The following is a 24174-nucleotide window of genomic DNA, read 5'->3' on the forward strand; positions in this document are numbered from 1 at the left end:
TCTGATTCCCTTGCAAGCAATTGCTTTGAATGCCTGAAAAGCACCCCTCTCTGGGGTTAGGAGGAACGTAAGGGGTTTGGTGGCGGCTGCCTGAGTGCTTAGGAGGGCACCACTGACCTACTCAGATGGGGAAAAGGGGAGTAAAAAAGGTTCTTTATCCCTTCTATTACATGAGGCATAATACAGTCACCTTGTTTGATATAAAGTTCACCTCCTCTCCCCTCTTGAGGCATGTAAATAGACCAGGTGCGGCAATTGTTTTCCTAGGTGTGTCGAGATTAAGGATATGAAGGGGGTGGGAAAATTAGGAAGGGGGTCCTCCCCATTCTTCCAGGTTTATTCCTGGGTTTCACTCCTCTAGTAGTGATATTTGCAGTGTGTTTGCATTGGGAGACAAGCCTTTGAAAGGGGTACACATAGCTTTGAATTTAAAGGTGTGAATGGACATGTCTGGAGGGAATGGGGTACAAGATGTTCCTATATTAGTAGCTGGAGGAAGGCATGAAAATTCCTTCAGGCCTGCTCTTATCTTGTTTTGGTCCTTGTTTTGGTTACGTGGCCAACCTGTATTTAGTTTAGTCTTTGGAAAGGGGATTTTGAGGGTGTGTTTGTAGCCTGCTTTCGTGCCACAAAAGACTGAAAGTGAAAGGGCAGGAGCTCAAGGGCATTTTATTTCTTGATTTCATATGTTCCAGGACTGAACTTTGTCTCCAATTAAACCCTGATTGTTCTAGTAGCTACACTGGCACAAATGTTTTGGATTCAAGTAAATCGCTCGAGAAAATGGGGAAGAGGCTTCCCTTTCTGGTTCTATTGCTGCTTCTCTATTTTTAGCTGCAGTTTTTCTTCTTACTCTTTTCCGTGTTTAACCAAACGCCTTACGTTAGTTGCTGTGTTTTAATTTTTTACATTTCTTATTTTGTTAACTTGATTTCAGAGTTTCTTTACTTAGAAGCTCTGGCTGAAAGGGTGTGCAACCTTTTAAGTAAATAAACTATTTCAATGCAGCTTATCTCTTAATCGGCTGGAACTACTGAATGGGGAGGAAAATTAAACGACAGCTTCCATCGAGGAGGAGAAAACAGTTTGGCTCCATTCTATTTTTTTTAAGCAAAAAGTATGAAAGCCTTCAAAAAGCTTTCTAAACTGTGGTAGCCGAGTCTGTTTCCGAACGGTGTTGCCAGCTGTGTATTTCCTGAGAGTAAGGTCATGTGTTTTTGCATTTGTATTTGACAGCCTGCACCTATGAGCAGAGTTACCGAGGACTGGCAGAAAGCCACAGCCCTGTTACTGTGCCTGGCTCAAGGGTTTGGAGCACTTATGTAACACTATAGCAAAGGAAATACAGTCTCCATCCATCCCCAGCCCTTCGCTGGCTTTCCATTTCTGGTTTTGTTACTTAGCAAAATCTTGGGTTTCGTCCTTTCTCTGCTAGAGAACAAACTGCCCAATAGGAACCTGCATCGAAACAGCAGCAACCAATGGAAGGGTGGCTGGGAGGGGGGGTGGAAAGGAGAGAGAAAGATTTGATTGTCTTTTGGGTTAAGGATGAAGCAAACCCGTCAAGTCATATGATGGCTTTACAAGATAAGCATATGACCTGGGAATTGTTTATGGAAGGATGCCCCTGCTTGCTTTCCTGCTCTCTCTCTCTGAACATGCAGAATTTATGCAGATGCCTCTTATTACTTGGCCCCAAAATGATACTCTTGCAATGATTTATTAATACAGGCTTGGCTGCTTGTCTCCAGCCATTATTTTTCTCCTAAACGATGCCTCCCTCCTCTGCATTTTTGTAGAATACAATTTAAATCTGTATTTTTACACACACACACACACACACACACACACACACACACACACACACACACACACACTGTTTATTTCTTGAATATGCGCTTTGTGTGTTTTTGTGTGTGTGGTTTGTTTTTTATCCTGTAACCATTGTGTAACAAATCCAGACAGGAACATTTCCTTTCCTCTTCTCTGCCCCTATTCAAGCAAATATGCTTTCTGATTTGAGGATTGAGTTAGGCTTGTGATTGAGAGAAAAAAACTTTGTTCCCTTTAGGGACATTTCTCCCCCTTTTAAAAGAATAAGACTTTTAAGTACGTCATTGCAAGACACACTTGGTGTTAAGCCACATGGTACCTTAGCAGAATGTGACTGGGTTCTCTTAAGATTGTGCATGCCAAACCAGCGACATTGTGTGTTCTGTGCAGCTGGCCCAGTTATGGGGAGGGTGGGGGGTAGATGGTTTAAAAAGTGCTGAATATGTCACCTTCGTTTTTGTGGTCCTACTACTTCCTGCATGTGGAATTTTGCAGTACAGCCTTGGGCATATCTTTAGCCTTAAGAAAGGATGAGAGGGTCTCTGCCCCCCCTTCTGTTTCTTGTATAAAAATGGCTGCTGCTACAACTTCTAATAAATAATAAATAAACAATATGTGCAAATGATTCCTGAATTAAGCTCCTTTTGGTTTGCATTAATTGAATTGGTCCAAAGATATATTGGCAATCTTTGCCTACAAAATCATTCCTTTCCTTGCCTGCATCAACCTATTGTGTGTCGGGAAAAAATGGGTGTTTCTAGAGCCTTTTTAGTGTAGCTCTTTCTTCCTTTTGCAGACAAATGGTTAAACATTGAGCTGCAAAATAGGAAGGGAAATGCAAGTGACATTCCATATAATCTGAGGCTAAAAATGATTGCAAGTATTTGTGTCCTTGTATGTTGTGGTCAGATATGCCCTGTTGGTATCTTACGACTCTTAACTGGAAATCCCTGGGGGTTGTATCTTGCTAAATTATACTTTGTGAGTAGACCCATTAAAATCAGTAGGCCTAAATGAGTCATGTCCATTAATTTCAGTGGATCTGTTCCAAGTATGACTTACATTGGATGCAAATCCCAGGTTTGGGGATGGAGGTTATCCCTCTCCTCCCTCTCCCATGTGAGGATATGAGATGAACATTGGGTGAAGATTCATACATTACAAGCAGCTTCATGGGAAAGCATGGGAAACACTTCCGCATGGCAGTGGCCCCAGGCAGCAGCTATAATGTGGCATCAGTGCTGCCTCATGAAACCACCAATACATGGGAAAACCACTTCTATGAGATGGTCATAATGTACATATCTGTCTGAATACATGGAAAAGGCTTCTCACATGGATCATTCTGAAAAAGGAAAGAGCCTCCACACTGGGTTCTGACGCCACTGGGAATATGGTGTGGTAGTGTGTGGGGGGGGGAACCTTGTTGTGACTGGTTCTTGTGCAATATTGCTGCTCGTGGAGCTATCACTGTGAGTAAACATTTCCACCAGCACTAATGTGGTAGCTTTAGTAGGAATCCTTATCTTAATTGTGGTGGTGCACAAAGACCTCATATTCTGGTGTTTAAAACCAGTGAAAAAGTGCTCCCCGAATTGCCCCCTCAGTGTTCTAGCCCTGATCTGCAGGGAATCTACAATTATCATTCATAAACTTCGAGTTTTGGCAGGATTTCTGCCGTCACTGTGCCCAAGAGGCAGAGGAGGCAGTGTCTGGCCCTGCATGTGCGTGGTACAGTAGGGCTCCAGAGCAATGCAGTAAATGCTCATAAAAATAGGCTTCCTCCCCGAGCATTATATAATCAGAGGGAGTGATGTCATTTGTAACTGTGGAGAGTATCTCTGAAATTGCAGCCCTCCGCAGATGGGCGACTGCTCACCGAGTGAGAGGAGGAAAAGGAGACCCGTCCGACTGTGGTGTGACTGCAGTGTGGGGTTTTATGGCTTGAGAGAAGGAGAAAGCACAGGCTGGCAGGGTGAACAATCTGTCTTTTAACATGCACTCGTATGCTTGTCGCATAAGCTTTGTTCAAGGGAAATATGAAATTACATCCATGTGCACCCACTTAAGGAATGTCGGTGGGTGTAGGCTTTTCTCATGCCTGCCTAGCAAGGTGAGCCTCCCAAAACATACTGGATCTCATCCACCTTTGCATCAGATCAGCCTAATCCAGCCAGGATCTCTGCCTCTTTCATTTTGAATGGATCTTGCACGTGTACTCTTATGGCTAACCAGCAGTTTTCTGTCGAGAGATGTAGAAGCTGCAGAACTCCAGACTCTGTAGCTACATAGCAGAGTCGAATTTGACCCATGTTTGCAGGAGTCTTCTCTTGTGTTTTAACATGTTAAAACTACTTGTGGCCTGTTTTGAGAATGCAAAGCACCTTCCTTTATTAGGTCAGTTGAACATGGAAGCTGGCCTCATTCATTCCTCCCACACTGTTCTCCTTCATAATGATACCTTTCAGTGCTACAAAAAGCGGTGTGCTTCAAAACTGGTACTTCCTGTCTCTGCATAGGGCCTTGCGTCAGTCATTTTTGCCCAATAAAGATCAGGAGTGTGGTTGATAGGCTACTAGGTCAACCTTGGTGCTTGCTTGTTTATACCAGTACAAAAGGTGTGTCAATCTGCTGCCAGACAAATATGACCTGAAAGAGTTGTGTGTTGTTGTTTTTTAAAGAGAAATTATATACCACATAGCATTTTTGGAGCATTCTCTTAAGTGGTTTGCAAATATATAGAATTTAAAATCAAAATACAGTAAAATATACAAATAAAGATCAAAGTACAGTAATTGCATTGTAAAAGTTTCGTCACTTAAATGAACAAATCGGCAACTGAACATGGTAACCTGCTCAAGCATCAGAATGAGGCCTGAGTAACACACAACCAAGTTTTCGGATATGTTTGAAGCATCTTGGGGGAGAGTTTTCCAGAGGGTTGGGGCTACACTTGAAAAGGGCTGTTTTTGTAAGGTTTCCGGATGGCAATCCACAGACTGTAAAGGTCAAGTTGGGCTATTGTAGCAAAGGCTATCTGCTGGTATTCGGATCTCTAGTTGTTTAGAGATTTATGTGCCAGTAACAAAACCTTGAAACTGGCTCAGTAGCAGATAAGCAGCCAGTGCAGATCCCTAAGCACTGGTGTCATATCTGTAGAAGTAGCCATACCATTTGGTATTTTAGCTGCTGCATTCTGTGCTCACTGCAGCTTCCAAATCAAGTGGAAGGGAAGCCCCACATAGAGCAGGTTGCAGTAATCTAAGTGTGAAAGTTGCAGTTATTGGGGATTAATATGACTGTACTGATGCTCCTCCCTCAAAAGAAAAGGTGGGAAGTTTCCACATTTCTCCCCTCTTCTGCTGGACTAATCTATGCATGTGTTTTAATCTGAAACCAGGTTCTCTTGATAAGTAGTGGAGCTTTACAGTTCCTAGTTCCTCTCTCAGGGAGCCTTCAACAAAGCCGCCCCCAAGTTAGACCTGCTTTCCTTCCTATCATAAACTGCATCAAATATTTAGTCCTTTTGCTAGGCACCTTTGGTATGTATTTTAAATAAGGGTGCCTGTTGCTCTGCGAAAGTCCTGTTGTAGACTAAGGAGGCAGATTTAAGTCCTCAGGATCTAAGTGCCCCTGCTAGATGTCATTGAATAAGGGACATTTGGTGGGTGGGGAAGCTGGTAACTTTGATATCAAAGCTTGGCCTGATAGGTCATCTGCTTGTAAAGCATCCTGTTCTGCAGGATTTATTGTGATACTAAGCAGCACATGGTCAACTCCCATCCTGCTTGGATTGCAGGATGCGCAAAAGCCAGTTGGTGCGTACTTTGCCTGTCCATTTAGGAGCATTTCAGGAAACATCTACGTAGGTCACACGGTGTAGATACAGAGAGGAAATGATTCTCCAACATGTTGCAGAGGAGGACGTTATCTGCAGAACGTTGCCTTTGTTCTGACTCAGCCCACAAGCCTACCACCTGGATATGAAATTCACCAGTTCTTTGCACTGGTTCCAACTCCCAGTATGACCATCTAAAAATTCATCCTTACGTCTCCTGCAGACTATGGATTCATCCACATCTACCACTTGGAATTAATTGCTTAAAATATAATGGTATTCTAGATTATCTAAATGTGCAAGGCTGATAAAATGCAGAGATGGGAAGCCACCCTATTATGTACAGAAAGCTTTTCTGAATTTAAAGGCACTGCTTTAGATTTGAGGAAATATTTTCACCCCTGGTGTCTGGGCGAGATATTATGTTATGTCAGCATAACCTGCATATTAAGAGCTGGTAAGGTTGACTCCTAATGCTATGGGAGGTAATTACCCAGCAAAAGGGCAAATATTGAGAGGTGATGAAATGTGTTACCTGGTAACTATCATGTTCTGCATTTTGACTATCTCTGAAGGAAAACAGGAAACCACCTTTTACCGAATCAAAACTTTGGTGCACTTGGTTCAGTATACTCTACACAGACTGGCAGCAACCCTCTAGATTTTTCTCCAGAATTCTTTTCTCTCTGATTCTTTTTGTGGAGATGTTGGGAAGTGAGCTTGGGATCTTTGCTATGCAAAACCTCTGCTCTTCTAGTGAAGCCCTGAAGCTGAATGCATGGATTCCTCTCTCTAAGTCCATGAATCAGAGCCACTTCTGAGTAGACAGTTTATAGCTATGAGAAATACGCACATATCATGTCGGGTACAAAGAGCAAGATCCTTTCATTTATTTACAGTATTTGTATGGCACTTTTCTGGCAGACCTCACAAAGCGGCTTACGGAAGATTATTACAACAATAAGCACCTGCTTTTTAAAGAAGGGTTACAAAAAGTGGAAAAGACAACCTGTTTGTTTAGAAGAAGCTGTTGGTGTTTTTTCTCCCCTCCCCTCAGGGCAGGTGGTCCCTTCAGATGCCCCCGTGGTGACTGTTCCAAGTTTTTAGAAGTTTTACACAGCTTAGGACCCAGGCGGGTGTTGGATCATCTTTTCCACCGAGTCACTGAGTTTGCTGTCTTAAAGCTCTCATTTGGGTGCTTTTTCCTTTGGAGGCAAGGCAGTGACCTGGAGAGAGCCATCTCTGAACTCTTTCCCCAGGAAGTTTCACCTACATCATGGTCATTTTGACAGCAATCAAATACCTTTTTATTCCTCCAAGCCTTTTTAAAACCTTGGAAGCCACTGTGAGAGCTTTATCTGCTGTTTTGTACTATACATCATCAGCTGGTTTTTTGTCATTCCTTTGGAGCTTTTTTATAACAACTACTACTACTACTACTACTACTACTACTACTACTACTACAACAACTGTGATCCACTCTGTGTGCCCCTTTTGTGTCAAAGATGTGGGTTATGCATCCTGTCAACCTAGTTCAGCCTTCATAACCCTCAATTTCATGTCACCCTTCTTCAGTGATGCCAGACAAGGGGACTTGTTTCTGCATAACAATTAAAGCAATGTAATTAGTTTACCCATAGTTATACTGTGCCCTCAAGTCATACGATGATCTTATATTGCTGCAGTGAGATGGCTGGACAAATCTGAGTGCATTTGCATAAACAGTCCTACATGGACCTCCCCTCATTCGAATTAGTCACTACCCTTCAAGTCCAGCAAAGCCCTCCTAAGGCATTTGCAAGTGCACCTGTTGCTGGGGTGGGAACCATTAACTTGTGTCAACTCCCTGTGTCAACCAGCAGCTGTCAATATAATTTTGTTATCTGAGTTGCGGGGCCCTCTTGATTGGCAGCATGGGTGAAGTGCTAAATAGTTTTCTTTTTCCATTTTAGGAAAGATACGAAAGCCGGGGCAAGAAATGGAAGGTGTTTAGTATGCATTGTTCTCTTCCAGAGTTTTTAAAGGTTTTATTTATTTTTTTACGTGTTAAAAAACAAATCCAGCAAAGACAAAGTCAGAGCCTTGGGGCTGTTTTTCCAAGTGAATTACAGCCTTTTGTGAAGTTTTTTTGGAATACGAACACTGACAGGCTGTCCTCTCTAGTGGGTGCTACTCTTCCTCTGACAGTTCATCAGCCAAACCCCTGACCCCACCACCCTTAATCATCCTTGCTTGTCAGTGATATAATTGTGCGATTACCAACACCTCCCCCCTCCTGGACTCCTTTCAGATTACTAACAATAGTGCATGTGAAATACAAAATGTAAATGAAGCACCCAGACTAATTTTTCGGCCTTCATTCAGATGGACTGAGCTTGCATTCCCCTCTTTTGTCTATGAACATGACTGATGAAGGCTTTCAGGAACTCGGGAGGCCTTCAGTGTAAACGGAGAGGCTGACGTCATGGTGTTATCGATTTGGGGATTTCACTTTCAGTCGCAGGCTGTGAATGAGCATTGGGGAGATTTCTTCAGGAGAGGGACGCAAGAACAAACGGCTACCAACTCTACCTTTATTGGTTTAGTTCAGAAGATGGGCATTTTGGCCATTGTTGAGGAGTGTTCTGCATCATCTTAAAAACGGTTTGGGGGGGGGGGAATATAACTTGTCTTCACCTTGCCTCCCTGTTTCGTATCCTATTTGAAATTCAGGTTTTTAGCTGAAGAAACTGGCTCTTTTGCATATATTCCTTTAAAGCACCGTGTATGTGGGTGGCACTGTATTAAATATTTTGATGGGAGTGTTTAATAAAATAATTTTGCATATTGAATTCAAAATGAGCTCTAACTTAATTCTGTGTGTTCAGTGCCTCCTCACCTCACCTCAGTGTAGTCTGCATGGTCTTATCAGGGTCAGGAAGGTCTTTATTTTGACCTGAGAATGGATAGATGTGCTTTTTATCAAGTGAGGTGCTGGGAACAGCCACAACTGGAGATATGATGAAGGACTTTTCCCAGGGAACGGGGTGTGTGGGAAATAAAGGGTCCAAATAAGTAAACATATGCACATATATACCTAGAATCCAAGGTTACCATTTGTAGTAGATCCGTGACTGAGCAGTAGTGAGGCCTGGGTAGACCTGACTTCTGAGAAACTTGTATTCCAGATCCAGTCCTCTATTGCTTTCCATGAGTCACTTGGCGTCCAGACAGCTTCTTTCCACCTCTAGCTGTAACCCTGAATTCTCTCCCTGGCTCCCTTCACCGCTTTTAGCCCTACAATAAACTTTGCAGCCCCCTCCATCATCGTGTTTCCTGAAAGTGGGGGAGCTGACATGTTTGTAGTAGGCATTGTAAAGAGTACAGTGAAGGCAGACCTGTTCAGGGAAGTTTTTAATGCCTGATACAGTAGTACCTCTGGTTATGTAAACTTTGGAACGCAAAAGTGGCAAACCCAGAAGTATTTTACTGGGTTTAGCCACATGCGCAGAAATGGTCCTCCAGTTGTGAAAGCCTCTGGATCCGGCCGGACCTCTAGAACGGATCCCATCTACAACCAGAGGTACCACTGTATTTTATAGGAAAGTGCAGTTTGCTCTTATTTAAATGAATAACTGTTCATGTGCACCTGTCTTTGCCCTTTGCCTTTGTTTCTCAAGTAGAAGCCCAGTGGCAGGTGAACTATAATTCAAGATATCTGGATCGTTTTCTATGGGGCCAGTAGTGATTTCTCCCTGCTTCAGGGAAGACCATGCTAGAAGACTTGAAAAGGATGTAGTCCTTTGTATCTAAGGGTGTCCTGACAACCAGTGTTTGTGTCAGTTGTGATTTTAAAGCTGGATTTGTCAAATGTGTGGTGTGTGGGTTGGCTGTGAGTGATTGTTTAGGAGTTCCAGCTGGTACAAAAAAATGCACCAGCCTGTCTCTTGTCTCCTGACAGGAGTGGGTCACTAGCAGTATGTTACACTCATGCTTTGGCATCTGCAGTGGTTCCTCATTCGCTTCTGATCACGATTCAAGGCTTTTTTATGTTAGTTTAGGCCTAGTGTACTCCTGTGTTCCACTGAAATCTTTGTGGTTGACCAAGAAACGCCTCTTGACTCTGCCATTCATTCTAGTGTTGAAGGGAAGCAGAATTACCCATAGCTGTATTGCTTTATTCCCTCGAAGATTACAAAAAAACTCAAGCCTTATCTTTAGCAAGTGTTAAGTGTTTTTTTTCTGTTTTTTTTTTTTTTGCTCATTGGGCCTAAGCCAATCAAGGTTAGATTTTTTGGTAGATGCTGTTGTAGTGTAATATTTACTTTGATTTAGACTCCTGTTACCTGTCCTGTAGTATGCTGAGTATTTTAAAGAATGTAAATTAGCAGTCAATCATGAGTATGATATGCAGTTGTATTTCGAGTTAGCTAGTCTGGTATTGATGTGCTAATATTCATCAGGACCTTGACTTGTGGATCTGCATTTGTCCAGGGTATGGAATGCTGTATTTTATTGAGGAGAGATGGTTTCAATTTGCATCCTTGCAATGGACTCATCTGTAATATTATTATTAATAATAATATTCATTTTTTTAATACCCCACCCATCTGGCTGGGTTTCCCCAGCCACTCTGGGCGGCTTACAGCATATATCAAGACATAATAAAACATAAACCATTAAAAACTTCCCGATACAGAGCTGCCTTCAGATGTCTTCTAAAAATTATGTAGTTTTTTGTCTCCTTGACATCTGAAAGGAGTTCCACAGGGAGGGCGCCACTACCAAGAAGGCCCTCTGTACTGTTAAATATGAAGGACTGTATGTCTTGTGCTCACTACATGATGGTATTGTATAATCCTAGGCTCCTTGTTGATCTTTTAATAGGAAACATCTTGAATCTGTTCCCTAAACACAGTGGCTGAATGTCAAAATAATTGCATGCGATGGAAGAATAATGGTGGTGGTGGTGAACATGCCGTCTTGGTTTGAGCTCTATTTAGTACATGGGGCCACTGCATTTCCAAGTTTCTTTACTGAACACTGAAAAATTCAGGAGTACTCCAATGAGTATGTGATAGGTGTTGCCGATGTATAACCAGTTGTTGCATTTATGTCTGGGAATGAACTTCGTCTTAGGTCACTGTAGATGGTAACTATAAGGAAGGCAATGGATTGACTTTTCCCACAATGTATGGGACAGATCATCTAGTTAATCCCTTTGCCTGTGCCTTATTGAACATACCATTCTATTGAGGTCAGAGTTTTGCCACTAAAGTGAAATCTGTTGAATGTCAGGTGCGGCTGAAACAACAAGGTTGTTACCAGATGCCTGGGGGAACTGGGGTACTGTTGTTTGGTAATCTAATGAAATGCAGCTCTGACTCCCACATCTCTTCCTCACAGACGAGCTCACCTCCGCCTGTGTCTAGAACGTTTAAAAGTTCTGATACCACTAGGACCTGACTGCTCCAGACACACAACCCTCGGGCTGCTTAACAAAGCCAAAGCACATATCAAGGTAAGAGCTGCATCTCTTTGTGTTTCTCCAGCACGTTTCAGTAAGATTAGTCTGGTAATGAAGTTTTGATTATCTAGGAGCCATAATTGCACTAAGGAAAGTTGACACCCTACCTTGGAGGATTAGTACCATAACATTATTACATTGTAAGTTGTTGGTTTTTTTTTACAGCACAGTCCTATGCATGTTGACTTGAAAAGGGCTCAGTGAATTCAATAAGACTTTACTGAGTCCCAGTAAGTGTGCATAGGATTGCAGCCCTAGTTTGGCCATTAATGTACAGATCGACCTAGCATTGGGAATACTGTTCCTGAAATGCTATTCTTTGTTTTTAAAGGATTCTTTTTAAACTCCAGAACGTTTGCAGTTTCACAAACCAGGAAATTCATCAAGAGTTTGTCTTGCACCAATGCCATTAAAATCAATAGGAGTTGTGCAGGACACTGCAGTCTGTAAGCCATTGGAGTCAATTGAAAACTATTTATTGTGCAAACGCCATTAATTCCAGTAGGGCTTGCACTGGAGTTTTAACAGACTATAATCACTATAATATCCAAACTGCGGCTCTCAGCTTCATGTTAGAAACTATAATAGAAAGATACAAAAATTTAATGAATTCACTGCAGGAGAAGCTGCAGTCAGATGTGGGAAGGTTTCTGTCTTCCCCAGGCTGTTCCTAAAGCATATTCAAGATCGGGAGGTTCTGAATAAGTTCAAAACTAATATGTAGTATGAATGCTTTGGAAAGGCATTCGGCTATATGCAATGAGTTTACTGCACTTTACTATGTGCGCCTAAAATTTATATCTGGTGTGATTCATTATGTCATTAATCATAGTCTTAGAATGCAGATTTTTCCACAAAATTAAATTAAGAGTTGGATCATTTGAAATGATGTGCCCTTCTGCTGGCATTCTTTGTAAATTAACTCTCAAATATATTGAGTGTATAAATACCACTGAAATACTGAAGAAAACGGGATAGTAAATAATATGGCTGAAATCGTAAGATGTTTACTTGGCTAGAATTTCTCCTGAAACTGTAATATGCACACTGAAATAAAAATAGCAGTGTCCCTTACTGCCTTAAAGACTAACAAAATTGCTGCATTAATAATAGCGGCAGAAGTGTTGTTTCAAGTTGGGCTTTAAACTCTTCAGAGATGGAAAGGGGGAAAATAGTAGAATTTGAGCTGGACGGAATTGTTCAAAATCAAGCTCAATCTCAGAAGCAAGGCAAGACCAGTGAAAGATCATTCAACATAATCTAGACCAAAGTGTGCCATAGAGAGAATCTGATGTTCATCACAAATTACTCCAGGTAACTTAAGCAACTGAGCCAAGCCACATGCTACAGGGAAATGCTGCTAAGGCCCACCAGTGTTAACTGTTGTTGGTTTGTTTTAATGCCCTGAAAAGGGAAAGCCAACACAATAGTCAGTAGCAACACAAAGAAAGAGCCAGACTGTTTTGAAGCAACACAGCAGGTGCTCGTGTTTGCAGTTTTTCTGACTCTTCTCCTGATGGTTTGCTTTAACAAAGGGTAGTGCCAGGCTCACAGGGATCAGGATGTGCTTAAACACACTGGAACAGCTCAGGCTTAGCAAGGGAGGGGAACCGTGCTTGCTTAAACGGATGGCATTAGCCTGAGATGACTTTAGAGTTACGCAACATGCTGGCCATCAGGAAACCCTGTGCACTGGCCTGGTAAGATTTCCCAGCTGCGATCAAAGGAGTCTGCAGCAGATTACATAAACCACTGTTCAACTGCTTCGAAGAAATACCTAATAAACCAAATGAACAAGGGTACACCAACCTTTTTTTAAAAAAAAACAACTTCTAATGCCTTTTCCACTTAAATAATCTGAAAAGGGCTGAATGTTCCTGGGTCAGGAGACTATGATCCACTAATGGAGAGAGCTGACAGTGCAGCGTCCCGTGTTAATTAAGCGCTATACTCGATCTCCCCTTGATTTTGTCCTGTTAATTACTCACCAGAATCCTCACAGAGATGTTTTCGTTCTTGTTGCCACCACCAGCAAGCTGTTTCGGTGCTACCCGAGAACATAATTCATTTCAGATGTTAGTCAACAGAGGGAAATGAGTCTGCAGAAAAATACTAGGGAAATCCTCTGTAAGGATGTAAGAAAAGGTTCATCTCGTCCAGCATTGTGTTCTCACAGTGGCCAACCAGACGCCTATGGGAATCCCACAAGCAGCTCTGGGGCGCAACAGCACTCTGGCACTCAGGGGCGTCTTGCCTCTGACAGTGGAGGCAGAACATACCGTAGCTGTCAAGAAACAATAATTTGCTTGCTTTTTATCATGGCAGAAACTTGAAGAGGCTGACAGGAGAAGCCAGCACCAGCTTGATAACCTGGAAAGAGAGCAAAGATTCTTAAAGCGAAGATTGGAGCAGCTGCAGGGCTCTCAGGAGATCGAGCGAATACGAATGGACAGCACTGGATCAACCATTTCCTCAGATCGCTCTGATTCAGAGCGGGGTCAGTATTTCATCTGTGACTTTAGAGAAGGGTGCAGAATTTTTGAGGCTCCCTTTCCACACATCTCCCCTCCTTCAGCCCATGAGCAGCTTGAATCTAATTCACCTGGCAAGCCTGCTTTCAGACATCTAAAACATTATTTCTTTCGTGGTAGTTTCTTAACAAGGCTCACGGCTGGAGTCAGATGAGATGGGGTTCAAGATATCATTTTGACCCCATGCTGCTTTTCGTTTCCTGTTATGGTATTGGTTTTTGATTTTCACCACCCTGGCCCTTCACCTGGCCCTGTTCAACACAGAAACTAGTAGCACGAAGCACAATCCAGCACAAAGATAATGGCTTTAAACCCCATTGATATACCATCTCCCAATGTGCACTGGAGTGTTTCATGTGTTGGATCCTCCAGTGACTGTGAAGAAGTGGGTGGCCATACCCAAATGTATTTCAAATTTTCTTCTTTTAGTCATGAGGGACCACAAAACATATTTGGGGAAAGCTCTCAGATTCATTTGTGGCAGAAACATCTCTGGATGCAAATGGTACCAGTTTTGTTACTATATTTAAAATGGATTTGAAAAGCACAAACTGTGAATACGAGAATGACATCACTGAGGTGTGACAAGATGATTTGCACTTCTTATCCTACATAGTACAGGCAAACCTCAGAGATATTGTGGGTTCACTTGCAGGCCACTGCAATATAGCAAATATTGCAATAAAGTGAGTCACAGAAACCTTTTGGTTTCGTAGTGCATGTAAAAGTTTAGACTACGGTATAGTGAACATCTAGTATAGTGTAAAGTGTGCAATAGCATAATGTCTAAAAAAGCCCTCCAATGTGCATATCTTAATTAATGTGACACAGAAGCACAACATGCATATGCTGTTGGAAAAATGACTCCTCCTTGACGCAGGGTTGCCACAAACCTTCAATTTATTAAAAACACAGTATCTGAGAAGTGCAATAAAGCAAAGCACAAAAAACGAGGTATGCCTATAATTGGGAAGCAGCGTTAACCAGAATGATTGTCACATTAACACTGCTAGTCTGCCTTGGCATAATATCAGTATATGTCAACATGGGGTTCTTAGATGAGATGAAGGGAATAGCAAAAATATTGTGCCCCAAGTCATTGTGTCTGTGCAGGATCAATTAGCAGCAGAGTCTCATCTCCCTTATAACACCCTTGCTAATTTGCTCTTGCTATGCTGGACTGAAATAAGGCTGTATGTATCTGGCATAACTATTATTTTAACCTGATTTCTACATAACCATTGAGAAATCTCAGAAGTGGAGATGTTTGATATGTTTCTCCAGGATGACTCCAGAATATTATTATATATTGTTTCCCCCTAGAAGTTTGTTTTATCTTCTGAGGATGGTGAGCCAGTGTGCTTGATGACCCAAAGTATTGTCCATATATTTTTAATGGCATGGGACATGCATAATGTGCCATGCAGTTTGATACACTATGTGGATTAGTGTCCTCTTTCATTAAAGCCTGTCTTTTATGGTTGCCTAGAGGAATTTGTAAATACAGGGACACACTTGCAGGTCAAGGCTCTTTGCCGATTCAGTCATTCGGAGAAGTTTCTAGTCTATATTTCTCCCTGAAGTGCTAGTTTTCCATATTCCATATTTTGGTATTTGTATGCACTAGAGCACTTCAACATGTGTTGCATTCTGAGATAGTACAGTTCCATGCTCTGCTGTGTGCTTTTTCTAAGTGTTTGAAACAACAGACTGTAAAAGGAGACTCTGTGCTAGGCATCCATTGGTCAAGATGGCTGAAGGTCTGCATGTCTTCCTGCTCCACAAATGACCCTTTCCTAGACCTCATTTGCCCTTGCAAATTTAAATCTCCGAGAACTAAAAAATTTAGAATGAATCGTGCAAATTAAGTGAGAGGATGCCAATTTACTTGTATTATTAATTCAAAGCGTAGAATGTGATAGTGTCTGGGTATAATTTGCATGCAACGATTAATGTGCCTTCCCTGGTTTGCAACAAAGCTCCTTGTTGTTGATTTGAGAAGAGGTAATCTGTTTTCTAGAGCAGCAGGAGTTCAGATTTACGATATTGTATTGGTAACTATCTGCTTAATCCAAGGCTGTGCCACTAGATATGAATTTTCTATCTTGAGCTAGCAGCTGAAAGTGATAATCTAATCAATAACTTTCTAATCAAAATGACTGAAAATGTACCAAGCAGTTAAATAGTTGTGTAGTAATAAGCTCCTTTCCTTGCTCAGGAGCATTCACCAATAATTTAAAATGTTTAACCCAAAATCTGTTAAATTGGGAGTCCAAATCAGCTGGCACCAAATGGGCTGTAATAATTCTTTCAAAACATTGATTAATATAACAAGACAGTTTCCTGCCTTCTGTTCTTCCTTTTTCCTCAATGATACAACACTAGACATTTCCAAGCAAATCTCATGATGTGGCCAGGACCTTTTGCCAGTCTTGATTGAACAGTGAACCTACCCTGACACTAACTTGGGGGTCTTCCTTCTTTTGCAGAAGAAATTGAAGTGGATGTGGAAAGCACAGAGTTCTCCCATGGAGACGTGGATGATATCAGCACAACCAGTACAAGTGACATTGATGACCACAGCAGCTTGCAAAGCATTGGGAGTGATGAGGGTTACTCCAGCGCTAGTGTCAAGCTCTCCTTCACTTCCTAGAGCATGGTGCTAGGGCAGAGCAGATGATTTCTTTGGGGTAGTTGAAGTTCACACAGCAGAGCTCTTAGATACAGTATTTTTCTTCTCCAAACCGCACTTCAACAGCTAAGCTTGGACAGATGCAACTCTAGAATAGCTCTGTGGGTCCACAGGAGGGTGGGAACCTAACAGGGGAGTCAGACAGTCTCCATACTGTCATAGTCCAAAATACTGACTTAGTGCTGAACCCATAGCTATTTTGACATCTGAAGCAGGACTCCAGTTGTGCACAGCTGGACTGAGATTTGCCCATGTATAAGTGGATAGCTTTGCTAAGAGATTATTTGATTTGGACAAGGGATCTTGGTGATTCTGGCCCGAATCCTTTTTCTCAGTTTGTCATACCTTCTGAGAAATGAAATTTTTTCCATCTTCCAAATTTAGCAAGCTTTGTTAAGAGCCCTTGTGGTGCTAAATATAAATAAAAATGTTAGTCCAATATCTCACGATGATGATCTAACGCTAGTCCCAGATTGTGGGACAAAAGTAGCCAAGGGGATACTAGTTTCTTGGACCAGCCTCTTCTGATGAGTTTGCACAATTTTATGAATTACAAAACTCCTTTTTTCATTCTCCTTAAAATCCCATCACTTGATTGAAGCTTCTTTCCCCCTTTAACCTGAACGCGAGAACTATGGGAAGTTCTTGTGTACTCTCACCAGCAGTAGCTAGTCCAGTCAACACCTTCTGGCCACTAGGTTTCTCCAGTCAGCTCTGATCATTATTACCTAAGAGATAACAATAATAGTTAGAAGCTCTGCTCATGCCCTGTGAAAAGAGAGGTGCTGCAAATCTGGAAGCAATTCTCATTCAGCTCAACTTTTCAGCTGGACATTGTTTCAAGGCAAGAGCTTGTGCCGCATTATTTAGCACTAGGGTGTTGAGCTGTAAAATACCAGCACACAGTGCAACTGCTCTCTGGATTCAATGGCTACAGCAGTAACTCCTTGTCTATAGTGATGCTTCTGACAGAGCGAGACAGACAGACAGACAAGCCTGTAAAAGATACAATGTGCAGGAAAGGCACAGCCTCCATTCTGAGCCGCAATGATCCTTTTTTCCCCCTTTTGCAAATTATTTTGATAAATGTTTGTAAAAGTTGTTCAGGTGAGAGAACCTACATGCAACAATGTCTTTTTAGAACTCCTAGGCATGATTCTGCAGATGTCTTTTGTAACTAACACCAATGGAAAGGGACCCGTTTTTCTGCTGCCATGCACAAAAGGAACAGGGAACTCTCCTCGGGTTTTATGGCTCTTCCTTTTGATTTCCTTTATGGATTCCCTTTGCAAACTTTGCCACCTGGATCCAACCATAGTTGTGGGCCCACAGTTAACATGGCATGTGTCTCACAGTTCCTCAGGGGACGCCTCCCACTCTCTCTGAGCAGGAACTGTTGCAGTTGTCTTGCCGTTAACAAAATAAGATTGTATCCAATTTTTAAAAAATGATTTTCCTTTTGCGATAAGCTTTCTAACCTGCACTTTGAGGTCTTCTTTGCTTTCACTTTAAGTTTTTAACTACAAGGATTTTTATTATTGTTCCTTTACCAAGTTTAAACTTCTTTTTTTTAGAGACCTCATTTATGACACTTGTTTGAGACTTAAGTAATTTGCCTACCCCGTAATTACTAAGGGAAAAAAGAGAAAAAGAGAAAAAAATGCTTTATAAAATTCATAACTTATTGCTGATTATAATTATTGGGTTGTTAATTTCAGTCCTGTAGATTTTTAATTTTATTATTCTTTAGATAGGGCTGGGCGACAAAAAACAAAACAAAAAAACAAAAAAAACAAGGTAACCTCATTTAGCAGTGCAGTGGAATTGTGTTTAAATGTTAGCATATGGTTCTGCTTAATAGTAGCACTTTAACACCATTAAACATTTCTGTATCTGAAATGCACTGTGTTCTGCCATTTTGGTCACTCATGATAATATTTTAGAATTCCCATGTTCTTGTGCCTGGAAGTTTTTTAAAAAACCTATTGGCCATGTGATTAGATGACCCCAAATGACCTCTCATGTAGATCTTGTCTTGATACTGATATGCTGCGTGTATGTTTGAACCCACATGTTATCCATTCACCCCAGAGCTATTACTGTGTCATATAATACAAGACACAACTTTAGAACCTGTGTCATGAAATAGAAGCATAATCCCACCAAGGTTATAGTGTGTTTTATAGAGCTGGGTTTTTTTATTTTTTATTTTGTTTGGTAAAGCCTGGATCCAGTTGTTGTTCTACCTTAATCTCCCCTAGGTGACTCTATAAACATTCTGGTTTACTGCATGTGGTACTCTCTCCCTCTAGTGGCTGGAATAAGAACCCATTAGTTGTAGTTAATGGGAGTAAAACGTTCAGCTGAACCAGTAGCAACAACTTTTATAGTACTGAGATCTGTTAATTGGCCCATAATCTGCATGTGTGAAGCTATAGTGTCCCAGCACAATTCTTTGGGACTGTCAGAATGACTGGCAAGAACTCAAAATGAGCCAAAATTGTAGTACTGAGTTGTGTGGGTAGCCTTGGTTTGTGATTTTGCAGACACAAAAATCTGTCCAACTGACATCCTTTGAGTCCATTTCTGATCACAGGAGCTCATGTAGCAGAGTACATGCTTTGAAGGTAAAAGGAGTTGAGTTCAAATCCTGACATGTCTGGTTGGAATTTTTTTTTAAGGAGGACTAGAAAAAAGATGAGCCTGGAAAGTTGCTGTCCAGATGTTTAATACTGATCTAAATGCTCTGGTCCATGGGGTCACGAAGAGTTGGACACGACTAAACAACTAAACAACAACAACAAAATGCTGTTATGTGTCAAGATCATGTAAAAAATAGATGGGAAGGACGGACAAATCTCTTCATACATTACTTTGTTGAAGGGGTAACATGACTGTTCCTAGACCCTCTTTAAGAATGTTTGGGGAGTAGGAATTTCCTAGCTCCATAGATTCCCAGAATGATTTAGAATGTTGGGGAGTCTACACTGATAAAAAGGTTCTCTCCTTCAGAAGTTATTCCTCAACAAGGCACCAGGAAGAGCTGTGTGTGACCTTTGGGTTAGAGCTAGACACACAACCTCCCTTTGTATAATAAGTAACATATAAAAAAGATTCTACCTACACTAAATTCTGCACAAGCACAATATAAACCTAGAGGGTCTTTGAAGTGTTGCTCTAGAATCACATACAACAGTTTGTATGTTAAAGAGCCACTGCAAGAAGGTACAACAGGCTGAATATGTATGTTATTTTAGCCGTTCTATTAAAAAAAGAAAGAAAAGGGTATGTTTGTGTAACTTAAGAATCATAGTGATAGCCAGAAAGCAGCTCAAACTTCAATATAACATCTAGAAAAGGCTTTATTTCCCCATGTTCGTCATTAAATTGAATTTATATCTTGAAATTTCCTCTTGTTCCTTACACTTGAGATACATTTATATGTAATCTTCTCCCCCTCCCCATGTCTAATTTGTAATGTGACCCTATGCGTGTTTGCTCAGAAGTCACACTGTGTTCAGTGGTGTTTCACTTTCAGATAAACGTGCCTATATCTGTAGACTGAGACCCAAAAGTTAAATGTGACTTTGCATTTGGCATAAAGATTGCATCAGTTGCAGGAATGGGCCATTTCCAAAACCGATAATCCCATATAGGTGCATCACCAGGCCTTGAATGGCTGGGAAATTCTATTCACCCAAAAGTTAATGAACATAAAAAGGCTAAACTGACTTAGTTATCACCAAGACTGTTGACATTCATGACGCTTACTGAGAAATATATCAGTCCAGGTTTGTCTTCATCTTGGTGAAAGCTCTTATTTCAGGTATTTGTCACTGTTAATACTTGTGTGGGTAATGCCAAGAATGGATGTGTATCTTACTGTATCCAGAAAATGCACAAGAGTTATGTTTGTTTTCTGCCACCTAGGAAATGATGGACATAAGCAACCACTGGTGAGGTTGCTAGTGTCAATGTTTATTCTCTCTCTAGGATTAGGCATGGATATTTCCAAATCTTGCTATAGGAGAGCCATATTCCTGGAGACGCAGGGATTGAACTCTTTCCATGCAAATCATGTGCCCTATATCTGAGCTTTTTTGAATGTGATGAAAAATGGAAGCAGCAACTGTACATGCATGGCCACTTCCCCCTGAACAGTCTTGAGTGAAGCAACTAGACAGCACTGAACTTCAAACTCGTGCAATGTGATGGACTATATGACTTGGAGCACACTATGGCACTTCAGTTCAAAGACAGTAACATACTAGTGGAATGGGCTAATATGGGCAATAACAACTTACAGTTAATTAAAATTCATAATTCTCAGAAACTTGAAACCCTCTTTTGTTGTGACTTCATCTTTTGCTCTTCAGACTTCATGCACTGAGGAGCTAGAAACTGCAATTCCAGTAGCACATGATTGGTCATGCAACACAAAAGTGGAAAAAGGGTTTGTGAGTTAAAGAATATTTAACCAATGTGAACCCATGATCTTAGCTTCCAGAGGCAGAGCACCAGGACCAGTTGAGGTACCATGGTTTGCATCAGATCAATGGCCTTAGAGAGAAACTGGCAAATGTCAGAGCCAACTGAAAGTAGCAGTTGTTACCGTTCACTCTTCACCTATGGCTTAATCCTTAGCAATTTTACAACGCTGGCCTCCCTGGTGCACAGTCTACACCTGCCATCATTAAATTACGCCACTGGAAAGTTCTAAACAATAAGAATTTACAAAAGAAGGAACACTAAAAACAGAACCATCAACATCAAGAATTGTTCGTTTTTCTCCTCTCTAGCCAAGTTGCAAAGAATTTTTTTAACTGTACTAAACACTATCCACTATTTCTCTGTTCAGCTGGTCAAACCAGTGTGGGTATATATAAGCCAGTGTCAGAACTATTTTTTAAAAATGCTAAAGATCCCTTTAAGAAAAACAGGAAATTTGGATGTAAATGCTACTAAAATAGCTATGAATATCTATGTCCTCATACTTCAGATACCACTAGCATTTACGTAGTTTGCCCCGCCCCTCTTGATTCCTTGTAGCATAATATGATCTTAGTTTTAGTATATTACTCTATTAACAACCACTGCATACAGAAGGAACCTGCTTCTATGACTATAACAGGACTAGATTAAAGCTCAGGGCCAACTCAGATGATCACTGTCCACAAAATAGCTTGGGGGGGGGGGAGAGAATGCACAACTGTTCTACACTGGACTAACCTTCAGCTCAATACTAGGCAGAGGATCCAGCATCAGGAGTTCAAGAAACAATGGTTACTGCAGCATGCCAAAAGCTGAATGCTGCATGTGGCTGTGGGTGTATAAGACAAGCTGCTAAGGAAAACGGCAGGATTTTCCAGTAGCTACTATTGCGAAACTTCTACGTGTGTGAATCAACCTTCAGCTCCTTTCCTATTTTCTGTACATTTAAGATAGATATTTAAGCAAAGTTACTTACCTGAAGAGGCTACCTTCCTCACCCACCCCCAAATGCAAGCTACAGCAGCATTGTACAGTTTCTCAAATACACAGCTATCCTTAATTTCTGTTACAAAAGCAACAGGGACCAAGTCACACACAAAGAGTTCAACAGGCTGGTCATTTGATTACAGTGGGCTCAAGCATGCCAAACACTCTATTATATCGTGGCTAAAATCTCCAGTCAAGTAATGCTCTGCAAGATTAACTTGTCATATACAAACAAAAAACAATGAAATCTACAAGGCTATGTAGGATTTGAAGAGCTAAATAGTAAAATCAATTACTGAATCCAATGTGGAAGACACATATCAATTCAGACATTTGCTAGATAGAAAAATATCAGCAAGTCCTGCTAGAAATTTTACAGGAGCTAAACAACTTAGCAGGCGCTCCAACACACAACAAAATATTGCATGTCAGGAAGCTGAGTGTAAGTTATATACCCTTCCCTATAGGGACTTCAGCTGACCCCCTAAGGGAGGGACCAACCAGGTTGTGCAACATGATGCTCCAATTGGCAGTAACTAGGGGGTGTATTCAGGCAGGTGTTTCTTGCATAGCAGCTCATTGCTTGTTGCAAACTGCCAGAACAGATTAATCCCTTTTTTGAATGAAGAACATGCCAAATGAAGACAAGCTAACCCTTTATATGCATAAAATGCCTTACCCATTATAAAAACATGATTCAAATTCAACCCAAATAAGTAATGATAGGGCTCCTCCACAGAGAAAATGTGCTTCTCTGGAGATATTTCTGATAGTGCTCTTGTTGGAATAGGCTGATGTCCCTATTCAGCACCTACTGACGTTGTACATTAAATTGTTTTAAAATTACAACACCTAAGAAAAAAGTGCATTTTTTCATCAATCACTGTTGTGCTACGTAGCTCTTGGATTTTAAAATGTCACAGTCTTGCGGTATATAAACAATCCTGCTACTGATCTTCAAGCCTAGCCATCACAGAATGCAAAGGAAATTGTAATTCTAGCATGACATCTCACTTTGCAAATCTCAACATGTTTTCCTAAACGTACGTCTTCTGCAGCTTCTATTACTTTGCTATTTTAAAAGAAAAGAGTTACTGCAGTGTAATCTTGCATAGGATTTATGTTTGCAACTATTATATTCTAATGTAAAATGACAATACAGGTCTTTAAACCCAGTAAGTACATTTTATCTTCAATCACATTAACCAGTGTCTGATGCACAAATTAGGTTTGTGCCATTATAATTTTTCCCAGCTGTTAAAAAAATACCAGCAAATCTGTTTCAGCCTCTACTGAATTTTGGGTTTCCTTTGTAATTTGTGTATTAAAGGGGGGAAATGTACAGTGCTATGTTTCTATATAATGATACTGCACTGGTCTAGGAATGCAATTCCATGTTTAAACAGATATGTATCCTCTTGACAAATATTTTTATGTGCAAGTTTATTTTTAAGATTTCTCTTATCACTACTTTTGCTTCCTCTGAGATTTCCTGAACTTTGGTGCAGTTACTCTAATGGTGCTGTAGCCAACTGCTACTTGAGGAACTGAATGATAAAACCCCCCAACCAATCCATGATTGGTGCTTACATTGACCAGCGCCAATCGTCAAAACAATACTGAAACAGCATTATCTATAATGGTGCAGGGATGGTGCTGACAAAGATGTTACATTTTCCATCATTGTAAACATTATTCTTTTGTTTGTGGGCATCTATATAAACTTGTTTAAAATATACAAATAAATTTTATGAAATTTTATTTCTAGTAAGATTTGTTACCCTTTTCTCTTCCCACATCGCTAGTGAAATTAATACTAGTTCAGTTGTCAAACTGCTGCAACAGCATAACTCCATCTACGTTGATTAGAGGCTTACCTAGTCTACTGAAAATTGCAGCCCAGTTTTCCATACAAGTGCACAAATCTCCTGCAGTAAGTTAAAAGAATAGTAGGCTCTGCTGCACTGGCCTCCAACTTTACCTGCTTTGAAAAGAAGTGAAACGCTTTCCCATAGGAAAGTTAGCTATTCAGTCACAACGAACAACAGAATCAAGATCTTAATCCTGGCAGTTTTGATCTCAGGACCCAGACATTCAGAATTTGAATGATCAGCTTCAAGGACAACTGAAAATCCTGCCTCAATATGCATGTCTTCCTAACAGGTAACTTGTCATCAATTGCATAAGCCACAGTACTGCTAGATAAAAATTAAGATACTGCTATAGTCCAATTTGACTAAGGAACATCTCTTTAGAAGGAAAAAAAAAAACCTTAGTAGTCTGTGGACTTCACAAA

The 24174-nt window shown here is 40.9% G+C and overlaps 1 protein-coding gene and 1 long non-coding RNA gene across 4 annotated transcripts in view; one reads left to right on the forward strand and one right to left on the reverse strand.

Annotated features, from left to right (window-relative positions):
- Window positions 1–20740, forward strand: part of MXI1 (MAX interactor 1, dimerization protein) — a 73996-nt gene extending 53256 nt beyond the window's left edge. For 2 of the 3 annotated variants that reach the window (XM_081912127.1, XM_081912129.1), the window contains exons 4-6: window positions 11057–11171; window positions 13503–13674; window positions 16198–20740. In XM_081912127.1, the coding sequence (XP_081768253.1) occupies window positions 11057–11171; window positions 13503–13674; window positions 16198–16361 (451 nt within the window). In that variant the 3' untranslated portion in view covers window positions 16362–20740. The remainder of the gene's footprint in view (window positions 1–11056; window positions 11172–13502; window positions 13675–16197) is intronic. The other variant, XM_081912128.1, reaches the window with a different exon arrangement.
- LOC309370403 lies at window positions 17869–23749 on the reverse strand. Its single transcript, XR_014168534.1, has 2 exons — window positions 19197–23749; window positions 17869–19137 (listed from the first exon to the last, which is right to left on the reverse strand). It is a non-coding gene; the product is annotated as an uncharacterized lncRNA (long non-coding RNA).
- Window positions 23750–24174: the final 425 nt, after the last annotated feature.

Source organism: Podarcis melisellensis (assembly GCF_964234715.1).
Source record: "Podarcis melisellensis genome assembly, chromosome: 5".
Taxonomy (NCBI): Eukaryota; Metazoa; Chordata; class Lepidosauria; order Squamata; family Lacertidae; genus Podarcis; species Podarcis melisellensis.